Source organism: Arvicanthis niloticus, chromosome 3 (assembly GCF_011762505.2).
Source record: "Arvicanthis niloticus isolate mArvNil1 chromosome 3, mArvNil1.pat.X, whole genome shotgun sequence".
NCBI classification, from domain to species: domain Eukaryota; kingdom Metazoa; phylum Chordata; class Mammalia; order Rodentia; family Muridae; genus Arvicanthis; species Arvicanthis niloticus.
The window spans coordinates 87,328,888-87,345,614 of NC_047660.1; the positions used below are offsets into that span (position 1 = coordinate 87,328,888).

Here is a 16,727-nt window from a genome sequence, read left to right on the forward strand (position 1 = left end):
TGGCCCCACAGTAGGTCTCTGTGCACAGCAGATCCAGCCTCAGATCCTGCTCAGCATCTCGGCATAAGCAGCGTATGAACTGTGTAACATCCCGTCTCACACAACCTTGATTAAGCTAATAGCTGATTTGGCTTTGATCTGATGTATTTTGATCTTATTATTTTTATGTTAGAAGCCTCCAAATAATCATCATTTCAACAGTGCCCCAATTAGCCGACCATTCACAGTGGATTGAAAATTGACTCACATTGGGCCTCTCCATTAGTGCCTGGGAGAGACTTCCAGCCTTATTAATCCTCCCTGCACCAGAGGCTGGGTGCTTGTGGTACTGCAGGTGGTCACATGAGGGACTACTGTGCTCCTTGTAGGAGGAGGCTATCAGCACAGGTAGCAGGTGGCAGGATGGCTCTTAAGTCTGATGGCTACTACTTTTAAAAAAATAATAAAAAAGGCCTTTTGAAACTAGTTTATATTTCATCATGGTGTATTCTTGGTTCTCCTGCCTCTCTTCTTCCATCTCCTGCTTCTTCCTGCAAGGTCCCTTTTTTCTTCTGCAATAGCTCCCTGGATGGTTTGCCCTCTTCCTCAAAGCAGAGGTGACTTTTAAAAGTGGGGTTCTGAGATAGGATTTTGCTGTGTTGCTTTGGCTGGTCTAGAACTCACTCTGTACCCTATGCTGACCTTGAACTCATGACACTTCTCTTCCTCAGCTTCCAATGTGATGGGTTTGCCCATATGTGCCTCTATAGCCATTGATAACGAATACTTCTTAAGGTTCTGGGCACATCTTGGGTGCGGGATTTGTTGGAGGATACTAAGGATGGTCCTTGGTAAGAGGAAAAAGCCTGACAGGGGGCTGGCTCCTCTCTGTGTGCAGGGTGGAGAAAGCATTCACCTCCTGAGTCAGTAGAGACTCTTGTCTCCATTGACTAGAACATCGAGGCTCAGAAAGGGCAGGCACCCATGGCCACATGGCTGATGACCACATGGTTGAAATAGGACTTGTGCTTATGAGATTCCTGTGTTCTTCCAAGCTCTGGTAAGGTAGCTGCTGTTGAGCAATTTTGCCCAGACTCTGTGTCTTAATCATGCTCTACCCTGTCATGTAGGTTCCCCTTTCTATTGATTTAAATCCATCATTTGAGATTCTGATGCCAAACATGTAACTAACTACATCTCCTGCATCCTGAAATGCTTCCTTTCTCTTTCTTCTTGCCAAATTATAGACTATATGTCTCTAAGGAGGATCCAATGTATGCAGGAAGAGGCTTATATGTTATTGGTGTGTTAGACATATACATGAAATATACAGGATGGCAGGAAGCAAACCTTAGTGTTATGTGCCATTTATGTGCAGAAGGGGAAACTGAGCCTCAAAGTTCTGTGACTTCAGAGCTTGGTGTCTATGGACTAGGGAGCTGGCTTCCATAGAAGTCAGGTGGTGATGTAAGAGGAGCTGGATAGTTGGGTGATGAGCCAGGAGTGACCAATGGCTTGTAGAAAGAATGCAGGAGATGGAGTTCCTGGACCATTAGGGCCTGCACTGTTCAATTTATTTGAAAATATTGTTTAAGATTCTAATGCAGGGCTGGAGAGATGGCTCAGGTGTTAAGAGTACTGTCTGCTCTTCCAAATGTTCTGAGTTCAATTCCCAGTACCTACATGGTGGCTCACAACCATCTGTAATGGGATCTGATGCCCTCTTCTGTGTTGCAGGCATACATGCAGATAGAGTATACATAAATACTTAAAAAATATTCTAATGCAATGTCTTAGTATTGAAGATGTGATGAACCAAAGAATAATCCATTCACTGCCATGATGCCTTAGCTATTTGCGTTTCCTGCATTATTTGAAGGCATGTTTCCTTCACGTTGTAACCAGCATAGTTTTTGTGGTTTTGTTTGTTTGTTTGTTTTGTTACCATATGACCATGTCTCAGAAGTATTTTTACCATGTCTGTGGCAATATGGGAATGAACTGGGAGCTTATCTTAGTCTAGCCCTGTCACGTGATACTCGTGTGGCCTCACATCTCCTTATCTGGGAAGCAAAAGGAAAACTTTGTTTTCTAAGTGGCTATAATGAGAACAGCATGAATTCACAAATATCACATACTCAACAGAGCCTGGCTCAGAGAACGTTCTCGTTCTCACACAGCGGTCCCTCTTCCTCCATGCTTCCCCGCTTATCCATTATTGGCGGATTCTTTTTACTTTCTAAAGCAATTACCTATTCATGTCATGAAATTTTGGCAAAATATAGGAAAATAAAAAAAGAAAAGCACTTACAAATTGCTTTCACTTTGAACATTTTGCATTTTTTCCTTCTGGTCTTTCTTTCATGCATATTGAGTTTTATTTAATTGATATTGTAAAATACATAGATTTTTGCATGATTTTTATGTACCTTTCTGTGACAAGTGCTTTCCTATCTTATTGTGGTGTTTGGTGCACTGCTGTAAGGCTGTGTGTGCTTTCCATGTGTAGTGCTTCCACAACCACACACCTACTTGCATCTTTCAATAGTTTGCAGTGTTCTCCGGGTACCACTGAGTGTTCTCTTATGCTTTTGGATCTAGCTCTGTTCCCATGGTCTGGATAGTTGCCCAGAGAGCAATGAGGAACACAGAGCATGAAAATGTCAGGCCCCACAGTATCCTTGCACAAATCTTTAGGAGCTGCCATGCTTTTTACCCACTGTGTGTGCTTGGTGTTCATATGCATGTGTGTGTGTGCACATGTATGTGTGTGTATGTGTGTGTGTGTGTGTTGAACATTGTTGTACTCCTTGAACTCAAGGTCATGAGAAGGGCCAGGTGGTTATTGAGGTAGTGTGCAGTGTAGGGAAATGTGAGCATCTTGGATGAAGGCTGTGGCCAGTGTGGGGAGGTTGAATCAGTCCTGAAACAAGAATAAGCATGAAGTTGAGTTTGAGACATGAGAGTGCAATCTAGTATGTACAGGTAGAATGAAGAACATGAGGTGCAGGCATTGTTTACCTTCACGACTTGCCCCAGGTAGGCAGTATGTGTGTGTGTAACATGCACATGTTTCAGTGCATGTAGAAGCAGAGAGGTCAACATCTTATGTTGGCATCTATCACTGAGACAGTGTTTCTCACTAAACCTGGAATTCCCTGACTTATCTAGTTTAGCTGGTCAGAAAGCCACAGGGTTCCCCCTGTCTCTGCCTGCCTAGTGCTAGGATTATGGGTGTATACCACTGTGTCAGCTTTTAAAAATTAAGTTTTTTTGAGATTATAATATAATTACATCATCTCTCCTCTCCCTTTCCTCCTTCAAAACCCTCTCATATGCCACTCTTTGCTCTATTTAAAATGCATGACATCCTTTTTCATTAATTGTTGTTACATATGTGCATTCCTAAATACACAAATAGAACCTGCTCAGTCTGTATAATGTTACTTGTATGTATATGATTTCAGGGATGACTATTTGGCATTGAATAACCAATTGGTGTGCTCTTCCCTGGGGAAGACTTTCTCAGCATTCCTTAGTTGCCTGCAGATTTTTTTTTTTTTTTTTTGTTGTTGTTGCAGTAACAGATGGAGACCATTACAGAAACCACAGCTAAGCAAAATACAGAGTTGTAGAACCCAGTTCCAACTGATAGGTCTTCAACACAAACCCTGTACCTTGGGCTCAAGACTCATTATGGAAGAGGGATGACATGACCCTGAGAGCCAGGGGAACAGGGAGTTTGTGTTGAGACTGTGGCTCCTAGGACTGTCAGAAGCTATACTCATCAGTCCCACCAACATAGCTGCCTACACATGAGCTGAACGAGGACTATATCAATAGATATGTTAATATGGATGGGTCAGGAAGCTCAAAGAGCTACAGGCAACTAAAGAATGTGTTGTCTTTTTTTTTTTTTTTTTTTTTTTTTAACTTGGGTGCTGGGTATCAGAACTGAGACCCTCGCCACTGCGTGGCAAGGATTTTATGCACTGAGCCATCTCCAGAGTTCTCACTGGGTGTCTATAAACAGACACAATGTTTAAATGATTGGATTTTTGTGAAGCCAGGATGGAGTGGCAGAGCATTTGTGTGGCTTGAGAGAGACCTCATGTCCTTTGTTTGTCAACTTCAGACCCTGGCATGCGAAGTGGAGGAATCACTGGGAACTGGGACCTGAGTTATCATCTACAATGTCCCCCAGTCTTTATAGCAAAGCTCTGGGATGAGAGCAGTTGCCATTGGTGCCAGCCAGTGTCGGAGGACAGCCCCTCTCACATCTTTTCTACCCTCTAACTTCCTTCCCCTTGGGGTGACAATTCTTGTTTTTTGCCTCCTTCTCAGCCCTGTCTGAAGCATTCCATAAGCTCTAGGGCCCCCACGAAGGAACTGCATTGTCAAAGTTGTTCAGAGTCTGCTGTGCGCAGCAGATGGCTCGCTGCCATCCACAGGCTGTGTTTTGAGACTGCATCTGCTTTCCCACATTCCCCCTATCACACAAAGCATTCGCAAGACATGTTTGCTTCAAAAGTGGTGCATGGAGTTGGGGTGTGGGGAGCAGGATCTTTCTATTTGCTGTGATAGCCCTAAAAGGTATACGAGCCTGTGGCTAACAGTGGCTCGCACCCCTTGTGGTTACAGGGTGACTTCTAAAGTTTGGGCTTCTGAGTGTATCAGTCTCAGAAAGTGTTGTTGTCATCTCAGTCTCCTTTCTCCTCTGTGCCCTTGGTAACTGCCTGAGCTACGGGTGCCTCTTCCTTTGTGATTGTCAAGTGGCTTTTGAACAATCCTGGGCTTCTGGAGCCAAGCACTTCATCTGGGCTTTGGCCCAGTATTCTCATGGTAGAACTCAAGTGGACTTGGCCATGAGATTGAGACTCCTGCTCACCGCCTTTCCTTATTCCAGGTCCTCTGAGGTGAGTATATGTCTTCCTGACACCATGATGTCATCCAGAGCTGACAGACACAGCAGTCCAGTTCAGACAACAATTGCAGAGCACACACGGAATTCTTTGCCCAGTAAAGGGATACACAAATTCCCCAGTGTGAGCTTTTGGCTCCTCCCCGGCATTTTGGCTACTGGCCCAAGGTGGGAAGCAACATCTAATTCAGAGTTCTGTTAGGTGAATCAGGGAGATTTGGGGTGGATCCCTTCTGTATCACCCTTCTTTGACTAGCCCGGGGCAAACAATCTGGCCCCTTCTGACATTTCTTTCCTCATCTGTTAAGTGAGCCTGAGATGTGTGTGTAGCTTAATGGTTCACCCACCAAGGTTCATAGGAGCTGCTGGCCTGGCTGGAACTGGCCCTTGGTCTGTGTGGGGAGGCATCTCAGGGCCACAGGCATGAGCTGCTGGGTGGAACTGTGGGGATGAAGCCTGCACAGCAGTGCCCCATGCTGACCTCTTCCTGTCTTTTTCCTTTCTTTCCAGCCTGTGACCTCATGACCCAGGGAATTTTGGCCTTGGTCACATCCACAGGCTGTGCATCTGCCAACGCCCTGCAGTCCCTCACAGATGCCATGCACATCCCACACCTCTTTGTCCAGCGCAACCCTGGGGGTTCACCACGTACTGCCTGCCATCTGAACCCTAGCCCCGACGGTGAGGCCTACACATTGGCTTCGAGACCACCTGTCCGTCTCAATGATGTCATGCTCAGGCTGGTGACAGAACTGCGCTGGCAGAAGTTCGTCATGTTCTATGACAGCGAGTATGGTGAGTCTGGAGAGGTGGGGCTGAGGCTTGGGTCTAGGAACAGCTGGGTGCTGGGAGCCTAATACCAGAAGCTTCAACCATGGACACAGTACTGGCAGGACTGCTGTACTGTCAGGGCATACATCCACATTGGTGGTCTGGGCTGAGTTTTCCTCAGGGTGGTAGGGCCCAACCTTGAGCTTTGTGAATCAGGGAAGAACTGCAAAAACAGATCTGTAGATAGGCACTAAAGTTGCCTAGCAACATCACCTTATCATGACAGCTGAAGTTTGAATCATCTTAGAATTTTCAATAAAATATTAATAAACTGCTGTCAGGGATCTGAAGAGCTGCGTACAAGCAGAAGTGGAGGCTGCCCACCTGGGTCTTCTTGGCATCTTCTCCTCTGCAGGTTACCCCTCATGCTGGATGGTGGTCCAGCCTTGGGTTTTTGTTTACATCCACCTTGATCTGCCCTGTTTCAGGGTCTTAGGCTGGGGCAAAGATCAGAAGTAGGGGTCTGTTAGCCAGAGGGCCTGAGAATATGTATGGCTGTGAGTGGCTTCTTTGAAGACCTTGTCTGTGGAAGCAAGCATAATTTGTTAGGAAACCACAAAAGTCAGCTTTGGAGAAACAGCTTCATGTTTTCTTAAAGCTTCTCTGTAAGTAGACCAGTTCAAGTCCTGAGAGAAAATGGTTTCCACAATTTGTGCTTCAGAAAGGTTTTATTTGGAGACTCTTGATACCCACATATCATTATGAGAAATAATGTAGAGGGATATCATGTGCTCCCCACACAGGTTTCCTAAGGGTAGCACTTTGATCATCTGTATCACAATATCACAATCAGGACTTGACCCTAGTGCAGCTGTCAGGCCCTTCATAGCTTCTGTGTATATGTGTCAAGTTCCAGTCTGCTGTGGGTGTTGGGTCCTTTGTAGTTTACCAGTTTCCATGTATGTGGCCAGTCCAGTCTGCCATGGGTATGGATTCATTCTGCAGCATTTATCTTGCATGCATGTTTGTGTGATGACTAGCCAGGATCCAAAGTGGTTCTCTTAAGAATGCCTATGCTACACTTTTATAGCCATAGCTCCCGCATCACCTGTTCTAAGTTGCTGGGCACTTACTTGGGAGGTTTGGGAGCCCCCTTGGCTGAGGTTAGGATGGAGCTGTGCAACCCTGTAAAGTCCAGTTTTGTCTCCTGGTGAATACCCCACTTGCCAAGCATGTAACTAAGAAAAGAAATCAGCATATGTTTGCATTTGCCTAAATACTCTGCTTCCCTAAGTCTGGGATGTTGTCCTCGGTGCTTGAACAAATAAACTGTTTGGAGCCTTCCAGGAAGAATTGAAAGAGCAAACTGTTACTGTGTTGAAATAAAAATGTGGTGGCAGCTGGGACAAGGGTGGCTCAGGGATCTTGCTTGCATGCCCAGGAACTGTCCTTTCCTTTTAGCCCATGGGAGGAGCTGGAGACCTTGTAACAGCACCGATGTGCCACAGGGCATCTCTGAGAAACCAGGCCTTACTCTGAGAACCAAACCTTGAGGCCCTCCTGTTGATGCCAAGGCCAAGCCCTGTGGGAGATGTAGGCACCACCAGGGTTGGGCATGTTGTAGTCTAGTGTGCACAGTCCCTTTTCATTCGGCTCTTCTCAGGTGCCTTTGCTCCTCTTGTCTCTGGCTTGCACATACCATTCCTCTTGAAGGGCTCTTGAGCCATGGCTGCAAGGAAGGCAGGTGGCAGCTCTGTAGCCTGCTCACTGTCTGGCCTTCTGTGATTCCTGAAGACTGAGTGATGCCTGGAGGCACTGGCCCAGACCCTGTCTTTTCTTCTCATTGTACATCTCACATCTGTGTAACTCAGCCGGCAAATGTTCTAGGAAAGGTGTCTTCCCCCACCCCTGTCCAGCAGAGCTGGCATCTTATTCACCTGCTCATCTATCATCAGCCCGCTTGGCTTAGACTGCCACTCATGGGAGCTCGTCCCTGATGTACACTGGACTCCTGCAGAGGTGGTCATTCCCAGAAGAGCAGGCCGTATGCTTTTCTGTCTGTCACCGCAGTCCAGCACGGTGTCTGGTATATATGAATGACAAGTTCACTGGTGAAGACAAAGGGCAAATGTGGAGAAAGATGAGGGTACTGGGTAGTCTGACCTCTAATCTAGGATGGGCATAGGGAACCAGGAAGCACGATTTATCTCACAGAAGCACGTTCAGCCCATCTTCTTCAGTCCCCCTAACCCTGAACCTGGAACACCACGCCCAGAGTGTGCCTTTCTGTTCTGACATGGTGCTCTTCTACTTTTACTGTGGTTGAATTTAGTCCTTGGCCAGCCTACCTTTTATCATTAATTCCACAAAGATGTGGAGTGAATAGCCGCTTTCACCAGATGAATCTGTGTGAAGGATGTTGAGGCTGTATGTAGGCTCAGCAATGGAAAGTTGTGTTTAGGATGCTGGGAGGCTTCCATGGTACAGGGAGGGACTGGAAGCCACCAATTGTGTTTGTGGATTGTGATGCAGCCTGGACATGGGCTACCAGAGCTGCCTGCAGATGGTGCTGTCCAGGGTGCTGACCCATCTGGCTTCAGTAGCTCTGGAGGTCATGGCTCTTTTACTGTCTGGGTAGGACCCTGCTGCTTTTGCATACCCTGGCCATCAGCCTTTTAATTTGACAACCTTTGAGGCTAGTTTATGCCTGTAAAAGTTCCTCTGCCCCTAGTGTTGCTGCTTGGTCTGACTATTCCCCTCTGATATATTCCAACCTGTTTTCCCTCATGAGTCCCGTTAGGCTAGCTAAGGCAGGTAAAACCCACAACATGGTCACCCCTCAGAGTGGGCATGTGTAGATCCCACAGCATCAATGGCAGTGAAATCTCCACCACTCCATGGGTGGACTTATGTTGACAGTACACCTGTGATCATGTAGTTTCAGATGAGCCCAATTAAAAATCAAATTGAGTGTAAATACTCTGTATTTCTCCCAAAGTCAAATGGAAGTGATTTGGGATATAGTTTACTTTTCCGTGCTAATCTGTAAGTATCTTTACATATTTTATTTGTGCCACATTTTAACCACTGAAGCAAATAAGGCTCAGGGAGAGAGATGCTTTTGGGCTCTAAGACCCATGCATAGCCAAGGCACCATCCTGTTTCTTGGTGGGCTTTAGATTCCTTCTCATCTGCCCAGCCAGTCACAAGCATTGTTGAAGCAGGAATGTGGCTCAGAATGGACCCAGCATGCCTCAGGGTAGCAGCTCATGCTTTAGTGACCATCAAACACAGACCCTTCCTTTGGGGGGTGGGGAGGGGGGCTGGCGAGGATTCATTAAAGGGAAACTGACAATGAATTCCATTTCATTGTCAGTTTCCCTTTAATCTCGGGAATGTCTTCTTCTGGTAGAACCTGAGGATTGGCCATTTGCATCATGTGTGAGATCAGAGCAGGAAGCCCTAAGAGAGTGTGACAGAAAGTTCAGCTATAGTTTGGGTGTTGAATATGCCCTGAAGGTCCACATGTTAAAGGCTTGGTCTCCAGAGGTGTGATATTGGGAGGTCCTATAGACCTGCAAGAGGTAGGTCCAAGAGGGAAGCCCTTAGGCCACTGGAGTGTGTCCCTGAGGGGATTATGGGAATTCCACATTTGCAGTTGCCTGTTTCCTCTCTCATGATCTGAGCTGTGTTCCCTGTGATGTACTCTTGCCATAACTGCTGTACTTCCCAAGGCTCAGAGCACCAAGGCCGCCTGAGCTTGAACATAAATGTCCATGACTATGAGTCACAGCAAACCGCCTTCTTACATGGCAGTTGCCTCAGGTATTTCACTATGATGACAGCAATCTGACTAATACTGGGTGAGAGAGAAGTTTGCATGTATTTGGTTTACAAAATATGAGAGGTGCCATTTGGTACAATTCCATGGAAAACACTTGTATGCTTGTTATGACAGCAGAAGGAAAAATAGAAGAGAAACTGACATTTGGGGTAGGAAATCCATAACATTAAAATACCAAAAGTTTGGATGATTAGAGCACAGAACTTTCTGTCTTGATGCTTCAAGTGGTGGTAAGCATGTGTGTATGTGTGTATACATGTATACATGCACATGCATGCGTATGTGAATGGTGGTGTGTATGTATATGTGTGTGTGTGTGTGTACACATGTGTACATGCATGTGTATATGTATGTTTGGGAATGGGCGTGTTAGTAGCTGTAACCACAGTTTTCCTCAGAGAATATGTCTGTGGTTGTGGTGGGATACTCAGATATCATTGGCTGATTTACTAATAAATATTCATGGAATCTCTACCATGTGGCAAACATTTTACCTAGTGTTTATTTTAAACAAAGGAAGAAAAACAGAGGATGGAGTAACCTGGCTCATGTTGCCTATAATTGGAATTAGAACCCAGGGCCCAGTGTCTCTTTTCTAGTATCTCCAGGACAGGATGACTCTGTGGCCTCTGATCCAGCTTGCAGGCCGGGGAGGTTGGGAACTAGGATTCTACTGAAGCAAAGCCTAAAGTCTCTGCCTTAGTGACCACTGCACTTGATTTAAGGTCACTGACATACACGTACGTGTGTGTGTGTGTGTGTGTGTTTGCGCGCACACATGCATGTATGCACACTTTGTATACATATGCACGACCTGAGATGAACCTCAGATGTTTCTCAGGAGCCATCAATCTTGTTCTTTTGAGACAAGGCCTTTCTCTGGGACACAGTGTTTACTGATCAGGCTTCTAGCCACCCAAGGACCTCCCATCTCTGCCTCCTCAGGAGTTTCACACTGGCGCCGGGGATTGAACTCAGTTCCTTATGTGTGTGTAGTGGGCACTTTACTGATTGCGCTATCTCACTAACCCCTTAAAATCATTTTTTAAAAATTAGAAGTTGTACATGACTGTAGTACACATGCTCAATCAAAATATTGATAACGATGAAAGGAATTTCTGGAACTTGCAATCAGTTAAAAAAGAAGGAAAGAATCCCATGTCCTCAACTCTGATTGTTTGCTGTCCTTGCCAGGGGACTGAACTGCTATTTGGATTGTGTGCTAGCCAGTCAGTCCCTGGCTTTACTTGATTGTTCTAGATTCTATAGCACTTGTCGTTTGGTTGGCCTCTGTGAACCTTGTGTATATGCAGTGACATTCCAGTGGCTGTTTTTCCTCATTCTCCACTAGGTTTCTGAGCATTATCCATCCATTTGATACAGATATATTAATCACTTTTATTGTATCACAGTTTTTCTAATTTGATTTATCCATCTGATCGTTGATGGGTATTTGGGTTGTTTCCAGCTTTTGGTACTGCAAGCGGTGCTGATGTTATCTCTTGGTGGTTTGTGAGAAGTTTTGAGGTCTATTCTGAGGAGCAGAAATGCTAGCCTGATGGATCAGTGCATGTTTTATGTTATTCACATCTACTGAGTCTGTCTCTAAGTGTTCCTTCCTCTGTACACTGCCTCTACCATGCATGAGCCTTCTCTTAGTCCCCGGGCTCAGCGACACCTCCTGTTGCCTGTGCTTGGAGGATTCGATTGCATAGTGTTCTATTACTCTGATGCTAATTTACATTTTCTGTATATGGTCTCTTCACATCCTCACAGGCTATTTTTGTTTTCTCTTCTCTGACATGCTTGCTTGCAACTGTTAATTTTGATGCTGAGCCTTTTCTTTGGTGAGTTAAGTGTGGCAAATACCTTCCATCAGTTGCTTGTCTTCAGAAACAGAAGGCCTGTATTGTACTGTTGTCAAATGTAGTCATCTTTTTTATGCTCAGCTCTCTTGCCTGTCTTATTTAAGAAGCCTTCCCCTACCCTCATGTCATAATGATAGTTTCTTGCTGAAGTCTCATTCTCTTCTCAGAGAGAAGATACTGTCTCCTTAGCATGCTGCCTGCAGGAGGGCCCTAGCCCGAACCATATCTAGATGCTGCTGTGTGCTCACGTCTCCCTGTAGCTGTATCCAACACTCCTTCCCAACATTTCTGTGACCTAGGGCCTATCAAATCCTTGGTGGTAAATGAGAAAGGCACGTGCCCATTCGGCAGAGCCAGAAGCTGGGAGGTTAGTGAGCTCTTCATGGAGGAAATACTGGTTAAGCAGGTATGTAAAGCAAAGGGCAGTGGGTTCTGGAATGAGTTGGGAGAGTGTTTTAGGTAGAGGGGAGAGCAAGTGAGAGAGCTGAGAGTGCGGTGCAACAAAGAGGAGGGCCTGTGTTTCTGGGTTACAGATTGTCTGGATCGCAGGCCACGGCCAGGGATGAAGCTTGAAAGACAGGTGGAGCGGCCTCACAGGCCAGCTGCAAATCCTGGGAAATCCTGGATCCAGACCTTGTTGCCTCTGCTGCTGCTCTTGGATTCTAGGTTTCCTGTGAACTACAGACATACGAGCATAGACAAAAGAGATGAGACAGTCTTTAGACCAGAGTTCTCTGGCCCTTCTACCACTTCTAGTTTAGACTCACTCGTTGTAAACAAAAGGGAAACACACTAAAATGAGTGGGAACTGTAATCCGGTTGAGGACAAACCCCAGGCCCAGAGTGCAAACTGAACTTTCCAGTGACCCCAGCTCCCGCTCCTTAGCTGCATGCTGAGTGACAGGAAGGACCTTTTGTCACGGCACTCCACAGTAGTCCTCCATAGTGGGTGTGTGCTGACCATTCCAAGAAAGAACATTTAGACAACTGTGTGGACTTGTGCCAGGATGTGGCCAGGTCTGGTTTCCTATGCTCATACACCTGCCTCAGGCAAATCTGGGACAGCACTCCACAGGTGGAGTCTTCATGGTGCATGGGAACTTGTTGTTATGTGGTCCATCACATCAGAAAGGGGCAATAATCTTAACGTTCATCTTTAGCTACCTGGTTAACTATTCTATGATGTGCTCATTCAGAAGAACACAACCATTTCAAGATGGCAGTCACTTGACAGTAGCAAGGTGGGAATGGTGGGCAGAGGGTCGTTTGCACTGCAAACACAAACTCCTCGGTGTATGCACCTCAGCAGACACACACAGCTGCCAGAAGGAAGGCTGTTTTAGTCTCTTGAGACATGTAGTTTTACAGAATGATTTCTTGTATCTTTTGAATTTTATATGTAGTGCAAAAAAAAAAAAAATAAATGTGAACATAAAAGTTAATACAGATGGTCACCCTTTCACCTCTTCTACTCAACTGTATATGCTGACTTCTCTGAGTCTTAGCTGCCACTCCCATGGAAGGTAATTGTAGTTTCTATGCCAAAAAGGTAAAGCAGGCAGGAGAGTGCCTGGCATATGGTGAGTGGCCTGTGTGAGGGCAGTGAGCCAGGTGTATGAAACAGGAGCAGTGGTGGGCAGTGGTCTTCTTTTACAGTAGAGGGGACAGAGTCAGGGCTCCCATGACAGCCTTGGTGCAAAGGACTTGACTCTTTGTCTCTCTGGCTGCAGACAGTCCTCGAGGTTAGCAGTTAGGGGTCTAGGTCCCAGAGCAGTCTTGTTGGCTTGAATCCCAGGTCTTTATAGCTGTTAGACCTTGGCCAAATCGTTTGCACAAAGGGGATAAAATGACCAGTCTACTGGATACGATCTGCATGTGGTTTAAATATCGCTCATGTAAAGGGCTTAGCCTTGTGTTCCTGCACGCTGAGGACAGTGAGACCCCTACTCAGGAACCTGAGTCATCTGTAATTGAATTGTGGCCCAGCTCCCTCAAGGGAGTTGTTTTGTTCCCAGATTGGTTTGTTATGCAGCCTTAGAGCACAGCTGTATCTGGGTAGTGCTCTTGGTTCTGCAGATGACAGACAGGGCTCAGCATTCTCACCTATGGTGCACAAGGCCTGCCCTAACCTTGGGTCAAATTGCATGTTCTCAGAAGTGTCACAACAGTGTATCAGTGGCTCTGTGGGACACCACACCTCAGCTGGACAGCCAGACTGACAGTTGTTGCACCTCATCCCTAGTGCCCTCCCACAGTAAACTTCCCTGGAAGAAAGAGGATGCTGAGAACCCATGTTGTTTTCACGGGTGCTTCTTGCCAGCAGCATCTCCGTGCCAGCTCTGGCAGAACAGACTGGCGGCTTCAAGCGCAATGGCAAGAGATCTCACGAATAACACCCCTGATCATTACAGCATTAGTTTAAATTGAAGTAATAAATACTTTTTTTTTTCCTCTCCAGAAGAAATGAGCAAGTGCGTTTAATTGCTAGGAAACCTACAGAAGTTTGACAGTAACTTTACCAGGATGAGTGTTTTGTGTTTTGTTCTTCAGTCTAATTACAAAGCAGCTGTACTTTGGGGTGCGTTAATTGTAGTGTTTGCCAGAAGATGAAAGTTCATTAGCTCTGGAGTTTCCTACACATCACATCATGTTCCAGAGTGCATCTCAGGGTGCGAGGAGATGCCTGCTGCAAACATGGATACATGTGGGGACCTGAGGCTGTGCTGGCTCTTGCACATGCTCAGTACATATGTAGATCCTGAAGGAGTCTCATGAGCTTGACCTTGGCCAGATCTTTGGATTGTCTCATGAATCACAGTAATGCCCCTCAGAGGACATACATGGACCTTAGATGACACTCTCACCTGCCAGGCCTTCCTCTGGTCTCAGCCCTACACATGAGAAGGAGCATGAGCAGGGTGTGTTAGTAAGTGTCAGGACACCCATGAGACGTGGTGCTCAGTCACGTTCAGTTCCACATTGTGCTGTGTGTTGCATCCAGGGCCAGCCACACCTTGCTTCTCGTGACCTGAATAGTAGGTCCCAGAGAACCCCTAGTCCAGGGCTTTGTAAAATTTCCACTCATGACCTTGTTTTGTCTAAGCAATTTATGTGGCTATATAAAATTAACCTTACAAATCTAACATTTACTCAAAATAAGCTGTAAAGATATTTAAAACTCTTCTTTTCAATACATAGAAATTTTACCACTTATTAAAGATGAGGGTAAATCTGTACACTGGGATGGGAGTGTTTGTTTATTGTAACCTGGAGAAATATTGACTGACTATTAGATACCACAGGACATAGGACATATTTACAGTGTTTTCCAGAGCTCGTAAGTGCTTTCAATTGTATACTGGTTGATGCCTTCATAGCCATTTTACATACATGTAGTACAGAATGGCAGAAGTATGTTTATGGACATTTCAGAAAATAGGAAAACTTGTTCCAATCCCAAGCCAAAATTCATTTAACATTTTTGAAAATGAAACTCAAGTCACAAACTTCAGTGGCAATTTAGAAACCAAACACCCCAACACCATGGAACTCAAAGGTATACTAGTTTTGTTCTTGAATGCCAAGGAAAGATGGCAGAAGAATGTTAAAAGCCCGGGTTTTCCATAATTAAGCCATTATGTCTTTAAAGGAGCAGAAAAACTTCATCTATACAGTTAGAATACTGCAGTTTATGAGCCACAATAGTCTTGAATCTGGGATGAGGAGTTTAGGTGGTGTTCTCTGATATTACATGGAGTGTCAGCATGCACAGTGAAAAGCATATGTGTTGTGTGTTCAGAACCAAGGCATTAGAGATCCTGTGATCCACCATGGAAGAGTGCTAACAGGGCCACCTTTGATCCTGTGGGACCCACCATGGAAGCGTGCTAACAGGGACACCTTCGACACTTTACATGTTGGATTTTGCATTAACTTTTGGCTGATGTTTATTCAGAAACCTTATACTGCTGCCAGGTTTTCTTGTAACCTGATTCAGGATAACAAGCCATAGAGCAAGAAGCTGTGTACCTTGGGTGTGTTGATTGCACCTGTAACCCAAGCCCTGGTGAGATGGAGGCAGAGGATCAGGAATTCAAAGACAGCTTCAGCTACATTGCTTGCTTGACGATGCCTGGACTGTATATGCTCATGTTTCAAGGAAAACAAATAATAAAAAATAGAAAATAATCCAGGTAGTGGTGGGTCACGCCTTTGATCCCATCACTTTAAATCAGGCAGAGGAAGGTGGAGTTCTGAGTTTGAGGCCAGCCTGGTCTACACAGCTACTTCTAGGACAGCTAAAGCTACAGAAAGGAACCCTGTCTTGAAAAACCAAACCACACCACATCACACCGCACCGCACTGCACTGCACCGCACTGCACCGCACCGCACCACACCACCACCAGCATCGAAAATGAAGCCATATTCTAGGATGCTCAGCTTTTAGCCCAGTCGTGGGACAAGAACCTATGCTTTGAGACTTTTCTTCACTGCTTGCAAAGGATGCCAGCTGACAGCATATGACTGTAATAAAGTTGAGGTGCCCAACTTTCTCTTGCTTGTTACTGAGCACTGATGTGGCTGTCTAAGGAATGTGGAGGCACACTAGGTCTTGCTTGGGCTGGAACAGTGTCTCTTGGGTACCCTTAGAAGCATCAGTTCCCATGGAGGCAGGCAGGTTGGGGGCACCGTAAGATGTTTCCTTGTTTATCTCAAGGTCTTTCATGACCCTTGGAACTCTTCACTGTCCCCATTGCATAGGGCTCAGTTCCTGCCTGTCCACTCGCCCTCTGCCCTGAAGTCCTTGATACTCCTCAGCTATGCCAGGCACAGCCCTGCTCCAGGACTGATATCTCCCTATGCCCTCCGCCTGGGGAAGTCCCTACCCACATCCAGAGGCTAGTTCCTCAGCTTCAGGGCTGTATTTCCACTTGACCCTTCTTCCCCCATATTTTTTTCCCCATTGAATTCGTATGTATTTACTTTGTTCTCAACATCTGTCTTTATCCACTAAAATGCAACTTCCAGATAAAGAGTTTATTTTAAAATAATTTGTTGTTTTAAGTTAACACGCAATTGCACTTATTTGTGGGGGCACATGTGACATTTACACACATATATATGATGTTTTGATGATCAGAGTAGAGTAACTGGAATATTTGTTACCTGGAGTATTACCAAAGAAATGATGGTATCATTTATCATTTACTTGTGTTGCGAACCTCAAAGCTCTCTCTCTTAGCTCTTTTGAAGTGTACAGTTAAATGTTGTTGACTCTGGTTATCCTCTTAGAGTAGAGGAAACCATTCTCCATACCCAGCTCCACCAGGTAGGATTTAATCT

General features: G+C 45.5%; 1 protein-coding gene across 2 annotated transcripts in view; it reads left to right on the forward strand.

Annotated features, from left to right (window-relative positions):
* Grid1 (glutamate ionotropic receptor delta type subunit 1) overlaps window positions 1-16,727 on the forward strand; it is a 714,697-nt gene that overhangs the window by 119,643 nt on the left and 578,327 nt on the right. For both annotated transcript variants that reach the window (XM_034499262.2, XM_076931489.1), the window contains exon 3: window positions 5,411-5,695. In XM_034499262.2, the coding sequence (XP_034355153.1) occupies window positions 5,411-5,695 (285 nt within the window). The remainder of the gene's footprint in view (window positions 1-5,410; window positions 5,696-16,727) is intronic.